Source organism: Populus euphratica, unplaced genomic scaffold (genome assembly GCF_000495115.2).
Source record: "Populus euphratica unplaced genomic scaffold, PopEup_1.0 scaffold5.1, whole genome shotgun sequence".
NCBI classification, from domain to species: Eukaryota; Viridiplantae; Streptophyta; class Magnoliopsida; order Malpighiales; family Salicaceae; genus Populus; species Populus euphratica.
The window spans coordinates 1,882,839-1,902,085 of NW_011499848.1; the positions used below are offsets into that span (position 1 = coordinate 1,882,839).

At 34.0% G+C, this 19,247-nt stretch overlaps 2 protein-coding genes across 2 annotated transcripts; both read right to left on the reverse strand.

The window, feature by feature from the left end:
• Positions 1 to 468: 468 nt before the first annotated feature.
• Positions 469 to 7,251, reverse strand: LOC105113860 (methionine aminopeptidase 1B, chloroplastic; the record flags this gene model as incomplete). The annotated part of the gene is given in 14 exon segments (XM_011010213.1): positions 469 to 847; positions 3,500 to 3,547; positions 4,137 to 4,168; positions 4,170 to 4,232; positions 4,717 to 4,753; positions 4,756 to 4,795; positions 5,060 to 5,099; positions 5,101 to 5,136; positions 5,218 to 5,252; positions 5,317 to 5,374; positions 5,376 to 5,486; positions 6,507 to 6,722; positions 6,815 to 6,895; positions 6,986 to 7,251. Coding segments are annotated over 14 exon segments (1,176 nt in total), but the record flags the coding sequence as incomplete, so codon positions are not given.
• A 3,136-nt stretch (positions 7,252 to 10,387) lies between these two features.
• LOC105113870 (AP2/ERF and B3 domain-containing transcription repressor TEM1-like) lies at positions 10,388 to 11,898 on the reverse strand. Its single transcript, XM_011010223.1, has one exon. It carries the CDS (start codon positions 11,873 to 11,875, stop codon positions 10,652 to 10,654), a length of 1,224 nt encoding a protein of 407 aa, XP_011008525.1. The 5' UTR covers positions 11,876 to 11,898; the 3' UTR covers positions 10,388 to 10,651.
• Positions 11,899 to 19,247: the final 7,349 nt, after the last annotated feature.

A 19,247-nucleotide genomic window follows, 5' to 3' on the forward strand; every position in this document is an offset into this window, starting at 1 on the left:
TATGAACACGCATGACACATATTTATAAGAAATAACGACCCTCATTTTAATTCTTCTTCTTCGATTTATACATATTATCATATTTTTTTTTTACGGTAAAGTCTATATTGATCCATGCATTGCATAGTTTCTATAGATTAAAATAGATAAATACCATGTCAATAAAATATCATAGACCAGACTATTAAATATAAATGAAAAAAAAACATTAATCTGCATTTATATATATATATATGTCAAAAAAAACTTTAAAATTTAAGTAATCACATGAGCAAAAGATTTAAAAATGATTTTATCTCAACTTTAACACTTATTTAAATATAAATTTTTTGAGCTTAAAATTTTGTATAAACCCATCATTAAACTTAAATTGAAAGTAAAAAATAATCTCAATAAAAAAACTTAAGCTTTAGAAGGAGGCTCAAAGTAATTTTATATTAACTCTAACAATACATGAGTAAATCTCTTTTGTGTCCATCACTCCACATGTAAAGTCCACTTTATAGATTTTTTGCATGAATACAATCCATATTTATCAAAATGAATTAGAAAGAGCAGATTACAGACACCATTAATAATCAAGAGAAAGCCAATGAAGAAATTGGCTACGGAGCTATAGGAAAACCAAACCCTGACAACAGCCTTGAGAAAAGAGAAAATCCCATTAATAAAAAAAGAAATTGGCGTCACCCGAAGTCAGCAGCAAAATACTCACTTCAATACAGTAACAGTGACTAAATTGCTGAGACCATCTCGCAAGCCGGTAAAACCCACGATCCAGGAATCATCATAACAATACAGGCTTGACTGGAAGACAGTAGAACACGAGCATCCCTAGGAGAATTATCTGCAATACATATCAGACAAACTCCATGTTATGAATATCTATTAAATAATATTTTCAAGAGATCCTGACATTACATAATAGCAATTAATGCATGGATGTGGCCATATCATTCTGGTTTCAGGTATTAAAAAACGTATCCAATTCATTGAAAGCTGAACTTTGAGCAATAAGGCTTGAGGTACTTGTCTTCAATTATAGTGTAGGTGAGAGCGAAATTTCCTACAACAATTGTAGTTTCGATGGTGAATTTGCGATTGGATTGTTTTCCTTTCTTTAAGTTTTTTTTTTTAAAATCAACTGTGACCGCAGGCCCGGGGAATCCTTGGGACACATGCAAGTCGCGTTGGATAAAACTTTTAACATATCCATTGGTTGACATTTCGACCAGGAAAAGGCTGGGGACAAAAATCAGACTTCAAAAATAAGGTTAGAGACCAGGTTTTTTTTTTTTACACAGAAAATAGGTTAGTTTTTACTGATTAGCCTTTCTGTAAAGACTGAACTTTCCTTGAATCCGAACAACATGACATGACATATCATGCTAGGTAAATTTAGACTATATATTGGTTTGTATTTAAATGATTCAATTCGGAATATACTTTACATACTTGCAGGCTACCAGGCTCTCTCTCTTTCTATATATATATATAGAAAGAGTTGCATGTGATGGACAGATCGATGTAGCCCTGCTTCAACCCAGCTATGGGTGTCATACGGGTGGTAAACATATATAGCTTAGCTGAGATGCCGATCGGCCGAGATTCATAGGGAACCCGAGCACTAATTTGGTTGCATCTATCCGTGAATCTTCCTAGGAAAGTTTTACTGAGTAAAAAATGTATCTATAGTAAAAAATGATCCTTATGAAATCATCTATCTATAGACAGCATTTTGAGAACCGTTCTCAACGTCTCATAGGATACTACTGTTGGGTTTTATGTTTTTTATTCTGTTTTTTTTTTTTAACACTATAGTTGGGTTTTATCGTTCTCAACGTCGTAGGAACCTCTCTTTTCTATTTTTCTTTTTGTTTTCTTTCATATCATTTGTAACAGGAACATTTTATTTTCCTGCCATTTAATTTTTCAAGATCATCTTTTAAATGCTCACTTTTTAATTAATAGATGTAATGTTTATATAACAAAAAAAAAAACATTAATATATTTTTAAAAATAATTGTGCTCAAATTTTTTTTTTTTTTTAAGATTCAAGTAATGATGTCAACTTAATAATAAATGGATGAGATTTACATCTATACTAAATATCTTATAGGTATAGCTTGCTTCCAGATCTAATGTTAATGGGCGTAGTTAAGAGAATAGCTCAAATGAGTATGAGATTGGCGAGTTACCAAATCTAATATTTTTGGATTTAGTTACATACTAAACCCAAACAAATATAGATCTAATGAGCTACTAGACTCAATATTTTTGAATTCACATATACACTAAGCACAAGCAAGCATGAGTTTAACGATGTTTTTTAGTATAGCTATATGTTAAGCATAAGAAAACATGAATTTAACGAGTTGTTAAGCCTACCACTCGTGGGCTTGATATCTTACTAAGCTCAAATAGATATGGGTTTTGCGATCATTATAGACCTCATATTAGGTTATATGAATTTATTTATTTATTCTTATAACTTTTAACTTAAAATATTAATGTTAAGGATATCCATCTCCTTACACTCTTAGGTGTATAAAAATCTTCTAGGAACCTATTATATTGTCATTGCTATTAATATTGTGTATGAAATATTTATTCTTTATTAATATTATGTAATGAATATTTATCCCTTATTTAATGTTGTGTAAAATATATTTATCATTTATTAAAATTATTAGAAAGAAATGACTCTCTAATCCTCCACTCTAGCAAAAACGACAAGATTTAGAGGCTATAAACACCTCCTAAAACACCTAGGTAATGAGGTCAAAATCTTTATTCTTCACTGCATATATATTTATCTTTCTCTAAATTATTGTTGTCTTATTTTTTAAAAAAATACTTATTTAAACATTTAAAAATTTTCATGTTTAGTACATAAGATTTTTTGTAGGTATTCACTATCACCTTAACTTACCAAACACTAGTCATCTTAACACAAAAAAAATAAATAAATCAAATTATTAAAATAAAAAAAGTTAATTATTTTTTATTTGTTTTAGTCTTATTTTCGTCTTATTTTAGTCTCTACATATAAATAAAAAATAAGGAAGAAAGTAATAAAAGAGAGTTGACAAACAACCACTTTACAATAAAAAAACTCATTTGTTCTTGGTATTGATGAATTTTGTTTAGTTTTTTTCCCTTTATCTTGTTGAAAAAAATATATCAGTCATCAATTTTTTTTAATTGAATTGATTATTCAGTTTTAGCTAATAAAATGGTTATTCAATACTACAAATGAGTTTTTTAAGATCCAGCGGTGTTTCTTAGATGTTCTTAGATGTTTTCAATTGAAAAGAAGGTTAAATGAGTCATCGCCTACTCTTTTCTTTTTTTATCATAGGAGAATGATGATAAAAGACCTGCTTCGATGGAAGAATCAAGAGAGATCGAAGGAGGAGAGCAAGGACTAAAAACTAAAGCAAGGATTACAGGATAGAGTTGTCAAATAAAGCCAGGCAACTCCAGAATATGAACTCACCATTGGTAAATGTTTCACCTTCAACCATGGCACCAGGTCCGTCATTGCCTGTCAGACAATTAGACTAGATTTAGGGGATCTCTTAGGATGAAAATTCAACAGCATACGAAAAAGATCATCAACTAAACTAGGTGGAAGCTTTGCAGCCGGGAAATTCAGTTCATCTGTGAAATATACAAATATGATGCATTTCGAGGATTCCATCTGTAAATCCTGGAATAATACATAATAGGTAAATGAATTTTTTTACAACATTAGAAAAATTAAAATGGATTAACAATAGGGAAAAAGAAACAAAAAAGGGAGAATAATGGATCCAAATAGTTCAGATCGAGGCTTTGTTGAATTCATTTGAGTTTGTAGCTTGATCTCCAATCATTAATAGAGCTGAGAGAAATTAGTCCAGAACCGGCTCCTAAAGAATAATGGACCCAAATAGTTCAGATCGAGGCTTTGTTAATGATAGACTGCTGCTGCTGCCCATGACTAGCCTCGAGTCATTGGTTCAATGCACAGTGCAGAGGTAAATACTGAACCGTATACAAAAAAATTCCGTCTTTAACTCCTTGGAACTTAAAACAAATGAAAAAAAGAAGAAGAGTAAAACAATAAGATGATGTTGTCAAGAGATACTTACGATTGTGTAAAATTAATGGTTCAGAATGAAACAGTCCCCACACCATGCCCGACAAAACGCTCCACGACGCCTAAACCATATTTTTCAGCATGCTCGCTGAGACAATAATCCAAGCATTGTGTTATAAAAGGTTTCAGCCACCATGAAATAACAAAATATACAAGAACGAATTTTTTATCCTAACCACCTATGGGATTGGTCACAAATAAGTTAAGGTGATATTTTAGCAAAAACATCTACGCAAAATCTGTTGTTATACCATTAATGATTGATAAAAATAGTATTGATGAATGAAATTGATCAGCCAGTAACTTCACAACTTTTGAGTTTTTCATAAATCTCCATACAGCTTCCATCTCCTATCCGAATAAACCTGTTACAGTTGATCAATCTGAACCCAACCATAACACTCCGTAACAAACCATCCGATCTGAAGAAAAGTATATTTAGGTATTGCTGTTTTATTTGAGTATCAAGCTCTGAGAATGAACACCCCACCATGACTCTGATGTAGTACCACAGCCACAATAAAATTGTTCTCTTCTGAATCCAAGAAAAACAAGAAAAGGATAAATAATACCATATTCTCCTTCCAATTTTCTTGAAACTGGCACCATTTTGCAAACAGCTATCCCTCTTTCCAAAAATTCCTCAGTCAACTGCAGCAAGAGGTATAAATGATGCCTGAATAACATTTCCAGCGAATGCAAAACAGGAAGGAAAAAAAAAAAGGTATATCTATTATAGCATCTCCATAAAGGGATGTGCAAACTTCTTTGACAGAAATGGCAAAGCAAGAATCAGTTGCCATTGTCCAACTTTAAAGACTTAATAAAGATAGACAAATAACCATAATCACAATTTGCAAAGCTATCAACAAAGAGAAATAGGTGATATTCTTACCTTTACAAAACATAATTTACCTTCACAAGACGCTTAATTCCATCGCTGATATTCCCACAGAAATGTTTTTGAAGTGTCTCCATGATAAAGAACCAACCTCATTGATGATAAAATAATGAACCAGGAACTTACATTTAAGTTCTAAAATGATGAATCAGGAACCTGCATTTAAGAAGACAGTAACATCAATGTAATGTTTATCATTTCATCATCCTGCACAGAGACAATTATTTAGCAACGATCTACATGCGTGTCATACAAGCAGCAACAAACAGACCTGTAGCTGACGGGAGTTAGGTATTCCATGACACATGCACTCATTAACTGATGTGCAGTCTCTTTTGGAATCCTCCATAACCAAGAGGTGAAGGATAAGCACCAGTATCACCAGCACCGATGATCATTTGGCACACTGCTTTGTCAATCTCGTTCGTACATAACTGATGGCTGATAGAGATGTACAAACAAGAAAAGGCCATATCAAAACCATAGAATCTTACAAATCTCAGGTATCACTAAGAATAAACAGACCGAAAAGATAACACACACACACACACACACTATGATAAAAATAAATAAAATCCTCCAAAATTATATAAAAAAGGAACCATTTCTTAAAGAAATGTCAGGGGAAAATGCGAGCTTTTATTTCCCTGTTCCAGTTCTATTATACCTTAAGAGCATAAAAGCAAGAGAACAATCCATTTCAATGCATGGAAGTTAGAGAATTTCTGTTCACAGGAACAACAAAACTTCGAAAGTGTTCAAGGGAGAGCAAGTGGAAAGATTAAAATACATGCCTGCCCTAAATAAGATAACTACACTATGTTATCCGAGGATCGGAATCCTACTTCTTAAAAGCCTTTATGAGTACATTTCTTCCCAGAAGCAAAAATTAAATTTGGAAACTGTAGATCAGAGTTGCAAAAGTGTTTGCGTTGCTGAGCAGGCATAAAGTCATTTACGATAAATTCCCATCAAAACATGCTCATTCATAACACCTAGAAAACAAGTCAATTGACAATTGGCCACACCAGTCAAGGAAACGCTTTGACTGTTCCATGACAGTTGAAGAAATTTGTTATTATGAATTGATGGATAGAAATTTGCTTTCCAGAAAATGATTCGTCCAGCGTGACAAGCATATGAAAACTGGAAACACCCTGCAGCCGACACAATGCATCAGAAATGCTAACAGATTAAATTTTGAAGTAAGAAAAATCAACTAAAATTCTAAATACAGTAAGAAATGGGACATTTTGATCCAACACCAAAATTCACCATGCAAGCATAGCGACGACAAACCTAAAAAACTCTAGCCTTGCATCATAGAAAATGTTCACTAGCATAAAAAATGGATCCCATCCCAAGCGAATCTATTTAATATTGTATAACTAAATAACAAAACATAGACCATAGACTTAAACAGTACTAGACAAGCCGTCTTGTATATAGTCTTAAATTTACCAGCATTCTCCAAAAACGTGAGCAGCAAGCTCGCAAGCAGCCCTCATTTTAACAATCCATTCAGAGTCATGAATCTGATGCTCACTTGAAATCTCTGGCAGCTCATTTGATGGAGGCTTTGGAATATCAACAGGCACTGACAACCGTGGCGATACGCTTGCCCGCCTCAATGGCGGCCTTTTTCTAAACTAAGTCGTCTTTTGAAGCTCTTGTTCTCTACGGAAATTAAATAAAACACAGCAAAACCAATCAAGAAAGCAAGCAAATAATCATAACACAGTTAACACTTCAAATTCTAAATGGTGTACCTCCTGGTTCTCATGGCCTCTTCTAGAGGTGAAACTCTCTTTGAGAACACAACGAGTCGTCTGAGATTTTGTGTTTTTTTCCTGGATTTAGTGATTTGAAAAGGTATTTAGAAGGAGTACATCTTTGTAGAGTGAAGTTAGTACAAATGAATCTAAGTTTGAGGATTTTACAGGTTGAGGGAGAAAAGGAAAGCGGGCCCCCCTGAAAAGAGTTGGATTTGACCATGATGATGATGAGGAGGAGGAAAGTTGCAGAGAAGGAGGAGGGAAAGAGAGTAGCAGCAAAACCCATTCTCTCTACAGCGGTCAGAGAGCGTGGAGAGAGAAATCAAGACAAACCTGGGAGGGAGAGACAGTGGAGCTGGGTTATGGGTTAATGGGTCAGATGGTTGGTCTTTTAAGCCATTTTGATATGGTCTGATCCAGTTTTGGGTCTTTTGTTATTAGGCCCATATGTGCGATATTTGGATACCTTCAACCATGAAAATCTGCGAGCTAACCTGGCCAAGTTATAGATAATGGGTTGAAGCCCAGGTGTGGCTGCATTTAGATAGTTTTTGTTTTTGTTTTTGTTTTTTTTTTTTTGTTGTTCTTCACGAGGTCAACTGTACTTTCGTCTCCTGCCTCTGAATTGCTGGATTGAAGTTCAAGGTTGCAGACTTTGAATCCGATACCTTCAACCAAGATTCTTAAGTCTTAACTCCCTTAGGACCTTCCTTTCCCATTTTTTTGAATGAAAATGTGTCAATAGCAAATGCAAAGAAATTCCACTTAGTAGCATTCGATACAAGATGACAAGTGTAGTTTCATTGAGTTTTCTTCTCTCTTTTGTGTTGGTGCAAGATTTTTGCAGTTTACTTCACTAACCGCACTAGTCAGGCCAGCAAAAGCAGAAATATGTATTTTTTAATTGTTCGGGCATGGTATAAAAGAAATTTCTCGAGTGATTTCTATGCTATGATAGAAACGCAAGTATAGAAAATGAGACTTGTCATTTATGTTTGTAGACAGTCCATGTCTCAACTTTCGTTGGCCTCTTCAGACAAAGTCTTGGGATTGATTGTAGAAATTAATGAGTGCAGCTACGTGCCAAAAAAAACCAACAATTCCGAGACTAAAATCTTTTAGATTCCCAGTCAATTATGGCAAGATTATTTTTGAAGACATATTTCAACAACCATGGGTAAATTAGCCAAAAAGAATTTGAATTTTTCAACTACATTTAATGATGACAAGACAGTCACGAATGTTTGGCTTTCCATGTCCATATCTGAAAGAAAAGTCGAAGAAGAAAATCGAATCCGTCAGGTATGGGAGGAAAACTATGGTTGCCGCTAATATCCAGCATGGTTGAATGCCACTTTTCTAAAGTTGATTCCCTTTGTGAAGCCACCAAAACTAACCTCAGTGCAAGTGGTAAGGGGGAGCCTCTAAGAATACGTACTGGAGATTCAGAATAGAGAAATAAATATATATATATATATATATATATATATATATATATTCCTTAACTTCAAGTCTTATTTCTAGATTAATTTTAATTGGGTTTGGTAATTGCTCCGGTTCCATGTTAACCTCAGTGCAAGTGGCAAGGGGGAGCCTCTAAGGATACGTGCTGGCGTTTCAGAATAGAGAAATATATGTATATTCCTAAGTTGAAGTCTTATTTCTAGATTAATTTTAATTGGGTTTGGTAATTGCTCTGGTTCCATGTTAATCCGTGAAAAAAGAAGAGCAACCCTTGGTTCAGTTTTCCTCATGATGTTACATAAATTTGTGGAGCTAGCTAGTTGCGGATTTATTGATTTGAGATTCATGAGCTTGCAAGAAATTAGCTGAATCACATATTTCCGGAACGTGGGAAGAAAATGGCAGGAAAATACTAATCCTGCCAGAGGAAACTGCAAGCAGATTAGCATGATCTTTAGCTGTAAGAAGACTTGGAATCAAATCTGACTATTATCTTTGAAATTCTTAATTAAGTTATGGAAATGTCAATGATATTGCGTGGTTCAGAGGTTGTTTTGCATAAAAGTACGTATACCATTTATTTCTTTTAAAAATCCCAGCTTTGACTACAATATTATTGTCGACATTACTCATGATTTGACATTTTGCAACACATTAGCAATGTCAAAGCTCTTCTTTAATTACAGAGACCTTAACAAATCAATGGGCTGGGCCAATATTGAGGGGTTTAAGCTGCCATCTTCGAACAAATATTAATATGCCAAAATCAGGGTAAAGGTTGGGATTTGAAAGGAATTATACACTCAATTTGTCACCCTTATTCTGCCTAATGCCACACCCTATATCCGCCTGGTGAGAGGGGAGACCTTGAATGTACAGATCATGCACAATAATCCCAATACTGCTGGCCTGTTTTAGATCATGAATCTGGGTTATAAAAAATGCGTTGCAATCCATTAGGAGCACCTTCTCAATAACTCCTGTCCTTGTCATGAATATGTGATTTCTCGAGCGTGTACAAAACAAGAGCCGTGTTAATTTTTTATTTAGAATGCTTTGTAATTGTGTTTTAAAAAAAAATTGAATTTTTCATTTTAAATTAATATATTTTTAAATAATTTGATATGCTAATGTGAAAATTTATTTTTAAAAAATAAAAAAATATTATTTTAATATATTTTATAATAAAAAACAACCGCTATTATATTCTCAAATACTTTTAAGAGATTTTGCATTGCGATAATACAGCTATATTTTTTTAAAAGTTAGAGTTTTTTATTTTAAATTGATATTTTTTAATATTTTATTATTATTTTAATAAAATAATATCAAAAATAAAAATAAAAGATATTATTTTAATGTATTTACAATTAAAAAATATCTTAGAAAACAATATCTCACTTTTACTTTTAAATAGACTATAAATCAAATTGGTTTAACTATATTTGATTTTTGAAATACCCGACTGTAATGAATTTCATCCAGTCAAAATATTTATGATCAGATCTTTTATATATTAATCAGATTAGCGTTTTCTGAAATTGGGAGCCAGAATTTTGAGCTACATGGTTCTCAAAGTTTTGATTCATGACATTTTTTTTTTATTTGTCATTATTACGAGGGGGAAAAATCAAAATCAATGTTTTTGAATTTCTAAAACACTTAAGAAATCATAATATAGGATACTACACAAAGCAGGCTCAACGAAATTGAAATAGCTGCAATCATGTTTGAAACAAAATAAAACATCACCCTCAAAATCTCCGCAATGCTTCCAGAAAAGCATATGTTCCACAAGTAAAAGGTTTTGCCGCGCTCGCCAGCTTAGTTGCCTTTCCTGGCAAATCAAAGATGAGTTGTCTTCTACTTGTTCCACAAATCTCCGTCATTTTTTTGTGCCACAAAGGCAGGCTAGAAGCGTGTGTGAACATGTAATGAGATTAGGGGTGAAGCGGAACACTTTTTAATCTCGACAAGATGTGACAATGATAATCAGCCAATTAGCCTGAGATTTTTTGAGGATAAAGGTGATATCCACACCTGTTCTCTCTCTCATGTCTCATGAAGCCCGTATATATATATATATATATATATAAGGCAATGTGAACAGAAACAGATTTACAGTTATCCATTTCTAAACTTCTTTCTTTAAAACTTGATGGTGCCTAATTTCAAGCTTTATTCAGCTTTTTGTCTTGTAATTATAATATAATATACAATTAGCCTTTTGCAACTTGCAGCAGCAGCGGCTACACCTCCTGACCCACCCCCCCTCATTCTCCCCCTAGCCTTCCTAAAATTCACAAAATGCCAAGAAGAGAAAAACACAAAGTAAAACCAAGAAACTAAAAACGAAATTACAAAATGTTACAAGGCTCCAACGATCCTTCGTTTCTTACTATACTGATGATCTATTGACAAAAGCTCCATATCCCTCATTGATCTCTTCCCATCACACCCATTTTCCATCCCAGGTACATTAAAAATGTTAACCCCGAACAACCTCACCATCTGAACCGGTTGGACCTGGTTGGACCCGCTTCTTGCTTTCCAATCAATGTAAAGCTGCTTATCAGGTCCAGTTGATCTTTGAAAGCAAACAATGTCACCAGCTTTCAAGCTCTTCTCTTTTACAAACCGGCTCCACCCTTTGGTCAAAACATAACTCTGGCTACTATTCCAATAAGAATAACGAAACCTCCACACTTTGCCGCTCACATCTTCCAAGTTAAGCAATACACCTTTAGTACTATTGCTTGATGTACTTTGCAAAGGAAAATGCTTTTCCGCATGTTGTTTTGGTATCACAAGCCGATTCAATTTCCCAACATCACTCGGAGTCACAGCTTTCTCAAAAAGCTGTTCACGCGCTTTCAACACCCGACCACAACCATGATCATAACTATTATTCTCGTAGTTTGCTGTATTCTTGTATTGCTTCCCATTTACCCCATTGTTACTCCTGTGGTTCCTTTTGCTTTGCTCTAGCTCATCGCTGTACGTATGTTTCCTCAACATGTCAACGATTTCAGCTTTCGAATGAGCGTTCAGGAAAGCAGCCTCTATTTCATCATCTTCGGTCTCATTAACTTGCTTGAAGTTAGTCACGGCATCCCTTCCACGGAATCTCCGAGCAGCAATATCATAGGCTCTTGCTGCTTCATTTTCTTCATTGAACGTCCCGAGCCACACACGCTGGTGCTTCTCGTAAATCTGTGCACCCCAGCGACCATTTGGTTGGGGTACAACACCTTTGTATTTAGAAGAAGGGAGTTTTCTCGATTCAGCTTCGACACCTGATTCCGAATCAAGAATAACACTACTATTGCCGCTCCCAACACGGCAAAGTGACTCAGGTGGTGATTTTGTAGTGGTAGCAGTTGGTGGGAAGGGAGGGATGGAGGTTGGTGTAACGGATATGGAGTTATCAGTACTACTAGTTCTGCTTTCATCCATGCAGCTTCCATCCATTTTTTTTTTCCCTGTTGTTGTTGTAGTTGTTCTAAAAGAGGGAGGAGCAAGAGAGAAGGAAAAGGAGAGAGAGAGAGAGAGAGAGAGATGAGGTGTTTTTGTTGACAAAGAGAGAGGCATGAATTGGGTTGTGTAGGAGGATTAGAGATTATATATATAGAGATGCTAGAGGAGTGGGTTGGCTAGTTAATTGTTTATTACTCTTATTTTATGAGTTAAAGAAATTAGGGTGGGGTGGGTTTGGGCGGGTGTAGTTTAGGAAGATAGGGGTGGGGGGCGTTGGGTCAACCCAAGATGGTGGTAAGTCACGAGGAAGATTCATTCATGCTAGAGGAGCTTTAGGTTTAGGGTCATGACCAAGTATGTGCGTGTTGTGGGCTGCGTATAATGTAGAGTGGGACCCATGCCAACCAGTTGATGGGGCTCACATGATTGGGGACCGTGTTTTTAGTTGAGTTCATTCCCCCTGAGCTTCGCTGCTACTGCTGACCACCAAGCATGGTCTCCGCTTTCTCCCAATTGATATTGTTTTTACACGTACCAGGTCATAGCGCTAGCTTATATCTTATCTGACAATCACCCGACTGCTACTTGCATTCCATCAAAAAAATCTTGTCTATTATTTCTTGTTGTTTTTATCACGCCAGTTGGATTCTAGATACACATTGAGAATGAGATAGAGATAGAGTTCGGTTCGGTTCGCTCGGTGTGCTAGTGGGCCTTGCAAGCTCAATGCTGCTGCTGCTATTACTCGTAGTTACCAAGGGTAAGGGAATGGATAGACACGAAGGACAGAGGCTCGCCCAACAAGAAACTCCCAGAAGGGGGGGATCATTTCATGCGTTGCTTGGTTTGATTCCTTCTCTTCCAACCTTGGTTTGTCGTATTGGCTAGGTTCACCACAGGAACTCTCCAATCAAAAACCTCCTTCGTTAATATCATCATTCCATCAATTTGCCCAACCAACACTTGACATTTTCTGCCACCAAGTGGGTTTCCTCTTGTTTGTTTTATTACCTCGGCTCATAGCATCTCCAATGGAAGATTTTATTTAGAATAGACAACGCATTGTTAATATGATTTTTTTTAACAGTATAAATATAGATTTTTTTTCTTTTTTTCTCCTATACACACTATAAAACACTATTTAAAAAAATCAATTATATTTTAATATATTTAATATGTATCAATGTTCACAACTTAATGCAATCCGATTAATTTATTAAATTTAAAAAATAATCTGAATAATTCTTAATCAATCTCATATTAAAAAATAGGATTAATAATAACTCAAGTTAATTGAGATAAATATATCAAACTCATAACATAAATAATAAAATCATTATAATCTTATAAAAAAACAAATAGAAAAAATATAAATTTAGAAAAAAAAAAAAAGGAAAATAACTAGTAAATTTATTCTATTGAAATTAATAATGTTTTTGTAAGGTTTTGACATTTTTAGAAGATATATAAAAATATCATTTTAACAAGAGTATTGATATTTTGCTCTGCATGAGTGTGTAAAACAAGCATTAAAAAATCAAATTAATATTTTTTTATTCTTAACTTTTCATTTAGGCGCTCATTTATCTATACGACTGGCACCTTACGAGTTGGGGTGCCCCGTGTTTTAATCCAAGGGTTAAAGAAAAATACATCTTTTGCGAGACCCAGGATTTGATATATTTTTGTGGGCAGGAGAGATTCTGGCTAGCCCCACGATCTAACGTAGAGAAACAAAGAACATGAGAAGTGGTATTATCAATATAGGTGCTTTTGTACGGATGGGTCCCCGATCTCTAAAGGGCCCACGTGGCAAGTTGAACACAACATTTTACCGTTGGCTATGGTTCTGTTTCTTTTGGTTTCTAAGTGGGTCCCAATTGGAGAGTCCACTTGATTTCATTAATCCACCAATCAAAGGTTAATTAACAGGAAATTATAGTAGCATTACTAGTTTTAATGAGTCAAAAATACAGTGGTTTTTTTAATAGATGTACGGTATTCCCGTGTGGTGATGCGAAAAAGCTGTCTCTCTGTTATATTGCCGCCGCTCTTTTACAAGTGGGCACGTGTGAATAAATCGGAGGGTTGTCAGACAGAGAGAGAGAGAGAGCATTATAACTCCTGCGATAGAGATGAAGCTCCCGTTTGTTTGTTAATTTTTTATTTTTTAATTAATTTTTTTATTTTAATATGTTAATATTAAAAATAATTTTTAAAAAATAAAAAAATACTTCAAATAACTCCAAAATAGATTTCCTGTAATTTACACTACCAATGTACATTTAATGGATTGATTTGAGATATCATTTGACAATTTCAGCGCAATGGTGTGGGTCACCCATAAATTGCGTAGACCTAGTCTACCAAGTAAGGTTTTTCCTCCTTACATCGTAAGTTGTCCGGACAGTGGAAATGATTAGTTGTATAGTTACTCAAATCCAGGGGTAGACGGGTTTAGTTGTGGGAAACAGGTGGGTACAGGAAACGAAAGAAAAAACAAAAAGGTAAGAAGAGGATCTTACGGTGGTTTGTTGGCGTGCCATGCCCGTGATGATATGCAGTTATTTTGCTTATTTAAAAATTGTCAGTAGCCCTAACCAATTACTGACATCGCCTAGTCACTTAAGAATCAATCAATTCGCAAATTAGGACTTGGCCTAGCGGTGGAAGCCAATCAATTCACAAATTAGGACTTGGCCTAGCTGTGGAAGGGACTTGTCTCCTTCCACTGCATCTAGGTTCAAGCCCTAGCGTGCACGCCTGTCATCCCCGCGGTGCCTTACATGCTTACTGGGTTTGCAGGATATTCAGTGGGCCGTGGGGATTAGTTGTGGTGCGCGCAAGCTGGCCCGGACACCCCACGTAAATCAAAAAAAAAAAAAAGAACCAATCAATTCACATGATCCATCACATGAATTTTTTGTACGGCTTGATGGACTTAAATTTATACACACAACGCCTCTTTTCACCAAGAAATAGCTATTTACCTGAACTTTGTCGTTGCGTTACTGGGCAGATAAATTTTATTGTATAAAAAAACAAACATATAAAGCTTTTAACATATTTTTTTGTAAAATAAATTAATGACAAATAAAAGGTATATGCATATCCATGAATTTAATTAAATAAATAATGAACAATACATGTCAGTAAATGTAATGAAAAAAAAATCTTGATGCGTCTGTTTGACTCATGTGAGTGGAATTATTTTTTTCTGGCAAAAAAAATAAATATATAAATATTGTTAACATATTTTTTGATGTTGAGTAAAAAATATAATTGTAAATTTAAAAGTCGATATTTATATATAATAAAATAAAATAAAGATCATGTGCATGAATAAAAATATTTAAGATCTCAAGTTAATTTTTATCATGGTAGAAAAATAGAATAATATTGTAATTGCCACACTAAAACACCATTTTCTTTTATTTTTTGTATAATATTAAAAAAAAAATGTTTAAAAAGACTAAGTAATTACAATAAAAAAAATATAGAAGAGTGAAGATAAGAACAAAAAAAAATAGTATAAATAGATAAAGCTACGGTAATAAATATCTTAAGTCTAAAGAATAAAAAATATTTTTTCTAAACAAAATATACAGAAAAAAATAATAAAAATATTATATAAGAAAAAAGATAAAGAAAAAAAACAGTGACTATGAAGAAGAAAAGGTAGCTGAAAAGATCTAAGTAGGATTTTTTTTATTAAAAAAATTGCAAATTTGCCATCATTGCATTAAAAAAGAATTACAATAATGTCACCAGTAATCATATCCTCTCCTCTTTAATTGATTATTGATCATGTTTGTACCTTACTATCAATTGTATGATAATCTTGGTACCCAGATTACGCTGACCTGGCAGCCTACTTGATCACATGAATGGCCAACAAAGTTAAATAAGCTTGCACATATAGAACACGACAATGAAGCCTGAATACTATAGTTAACATGGCTCCTTTTTTTTTTTTAATTTTCCGGATTAGCTTAAAGAGATTAATCAATGTTATCTTCCTGTTATCACTTCTTTAATTCCACTGGACAATATGGTAAGACACTCTTCAAGATCTTAATTCCATCATGGATATGATTAGCGCATCTTGATTGTATACTAATTACCTCTTCTTGATCATTATCGAATTTATCTATTTGGCTGCTTTTAGTAATTAATGGGCCATTTTGTCTACCGTGATTTTTTTTCTCTCTTAATTATCTGACCATGCTTATCCCGAAGATCCTTTTTACATCCGATAAACGCTTTCTTTTTTTAATATGAAAATATAATTTTAATTAGCTGCTTTCTTGAATCTTATGCAGGCCTTTTAGAAGTACGCTACTAAATTCCCACTTTTCACATTATAAATTACCGAACTTAGGTTCATCTTTCTCAGAGATATAATATCCTCAATTTTTTTTAAAAAAAAAAATCAAAATATACGTCACACCCTTACCACAAAGACAATCAAACAATATTTGATGATAAAGAGAAAGAGATAAAAGAGGATCTAACTTACTCATATGTCAGCAATCCCAATTGGGTTAGCGCCTAATTGCCTCAAAAGCAAGAGCACGTGTTCATCTATCTCCAGGATAAAAAAAAATATATATATAACGTTTGTGATTATCTTAAATGAAACATAACATATATTGGAATGACATGTTGCCATTTTCCCACCCCCTAGGGCTTTCAGTCGGAGATGACTTAGGATGTCGACGCCACATCATACCCACCCAACCCAACCCATGCCATGCCATATTAATTTAATTAAAAACTGAAATAAAGACTATCCACGTATGTGATGGGTTCACAACGCAGGGAATCTTAGATTTGGATGCATGCTTTATCTGTTTTGGGATTTAGATATTAAGCTACTAACCATTAATTATGTTCTTAGTTGTTACTGATTAGTAATGCCAAAATGGGGCAGACAGGAATGTATGCATGCATATAGTGATTTAATGCCCGCAAGTTTGAGTTTGTATGTACTTGATGACATCACTGCATCCAGAAATCTGAGGCTATGGCTCTTGGAACGTGGGAGGAGGAAAGGAGAATCGACGTCATTTTTTACTTCTGTTTTCTATGGATGTTTCTAGGAAATTACACCACCAATTTCTCCTCCTAGTTTCAACAAAAGTAGAGGAAATAAGCACCAGTACTCGACGTGAAGTTCGTAAACAGCTGATGATCTTGAAGATGGGCTCAAAAAACTGAAATTTTACTACAAATAAACTCTAATTAATTAACAAAAAAAGATATACTCTACATGCTGCTGTTTTTGATGAGAAATTCCCTGACCTGATAGGCAATTATCCAGCCTCGACAACCGCTCATTGCTGCTGTTGTTAATTCGGTGTATAGAGATGAGTATATGGTCTTGGTTAATTTTCAGTCGATGAAATGCGTAAAAATCAAATTTGAATTTGAACCGAAACACTGTTCCATTCTCCGTTTTTTTAATATAAAAAATATCGTTATGATTATTTTGTTTTATACTCATTTGATATATTAAATGACCTATTATTAATATTTTTCCGTCAATTTATTTAAAAAAATTAATAAATATCGTTTCAGAGTTTTAATCAATTATAAAATAACATCAAACATCTAAATCAAATAACATAATTCATATACATAAACATAAGATTTATCGAATAATATGACACTGGATTGAATTTAAAAAGAAAAAGAAAAACAGATAAAATTAAAATAAACATTAATTTTATGATTTTTCAAAATAAACTCAATTAAAAACACAGCCCTACAAAGCGTCTACATCTTTTGAAGATTGGTATTGAGATTCTCGTGTCTTTTCTTTTATAACAGGATAATTTATAATGAGTTGATGCATACGTGTCATGGACTATATATTTCCCCCTTGCATCGAGCATAAAGTAACCCATCCAGTACCTAATCCCTAGCCTCCAGCTTTTGCCACTTGCATCAAACCGAAAGATTAATTAAGTAGATAACCTCTAATTATCTGACTTAATAAAGAAGGTTAGTTACCACCACATAAAGTTTGCATCAAGAAAAAAAAAAAAAAAAAAAACTACGGTAATTTGGGCGAAGTATAACTAAATAGTTTATTTGGCTTCTTGTTTATTCCTTTAGTATTCCTCCAACTTGCTTTGTTTGTTTGCTTGTTTCAACATGTTCACACGCGCACACAATGCAAGAATTAGAAAAGGAACAAAAGTTAGGAGAAGAAACATCAATAATTAATTAAACAGATAGAAGGGTCGTGATATTAATCATGATATCCTTGACCGTTGCTTTGATTCTCTACCGACGTGGACAATGACCCTTCTTTTCGGGTCAATCCACGTGATCTTCGCCACATAGCTCTAGAACGCAGCGGTGACCATGATTTCAACTCCTGTGGTAGTTTCTTTCTCAAAAACTAGTCATTTTATTTTCCCAGCAGACGACATGTCAAGTGTTAAAAATGTATGTATGTATGTAGAAAGCGAGGCATTTATTGCATAATCTACTATTTTGATATGAATTTTTTATATATAAATGTATGTATGTGTATGTGTGTTTGTATGAATGTATAATTGATTTTTGGGTCTCGACGCAGCCAACTGTTGGCCACCAACTGAAAATTCTTAAATCTACCCATGGTCCAACATTAAAAACTTGGTCAAAAAGGAATTATTCTAGTTCTAGAGCCTCTGGGGAAATATTTTTGTACTGGGAGTCCTAGTTGAGCATTGGTGTTCGTGCTGTGGTACATTTCCAATTAGTTTTTTTTTATGTTTTTGAGTTTTAAATTGATTTTTTATATTTTAAAATTATATATGATTTTGAAAATAAATTTTAAATAAAAATATTATTTTAATAATTTTAAATAAAAAAATACTCTTAAAATCATTTTTATCACAATTTTCAAACAGAAACTGCCAAAAACAAACAACTACGCGGAAACAATTGTTTCAAGGTAAACCAAAAATGGGTACAGCTAGAGCAGCTTTTAGGCTAGGCTGTAAAGTGGGCCAAGGCGCCCACATCATGTAAACGCTAGGAGTTGCTTTTGTTGACTGTTAATATGTTGCAGTATTTTTTATTTTTTTTAATTGAAGTAGCTGTTAATTTTTCAAAATATATTTGAATTAAAAATATATTAAATTAATATATATATATATATGTGTTTTTAATATTTATTTTTATTATCAATATATATTAAAACGATATATAAAACAAAAATTAATTTAACGGGGAGACACATCAAGCAGCAAGCATCATCCCATTGGTCATAAATGGGCCCACCACCTCTGCATGCCACATAACTCTTCCCATTGGATGTCAGAGAGAGCCCTTAACAGGTAAGGGGTGGTTTCTCTCTCTCTCTCTCTCGCTCCCTCTCTATCGTCCGTTATCTCTTCTGTTGCTTCACAGCATTCATTAATTAATAGGTTCTTCCATTAAGCTAAAGCTAGCCTAGCCCCTGCAAACAAGAGGGGATGTTATGGGGGCG

Bases quoted from the DNA above. Each gene is read 5' to 3' on its own strand.
- LOC105113870 (XM_011010223.1), bottom strand. From the start codon at position 11,875: ATGCCTCTCTCTTTGTCAACAAAAACACCTCATCTCTCTCTCTCTCTC.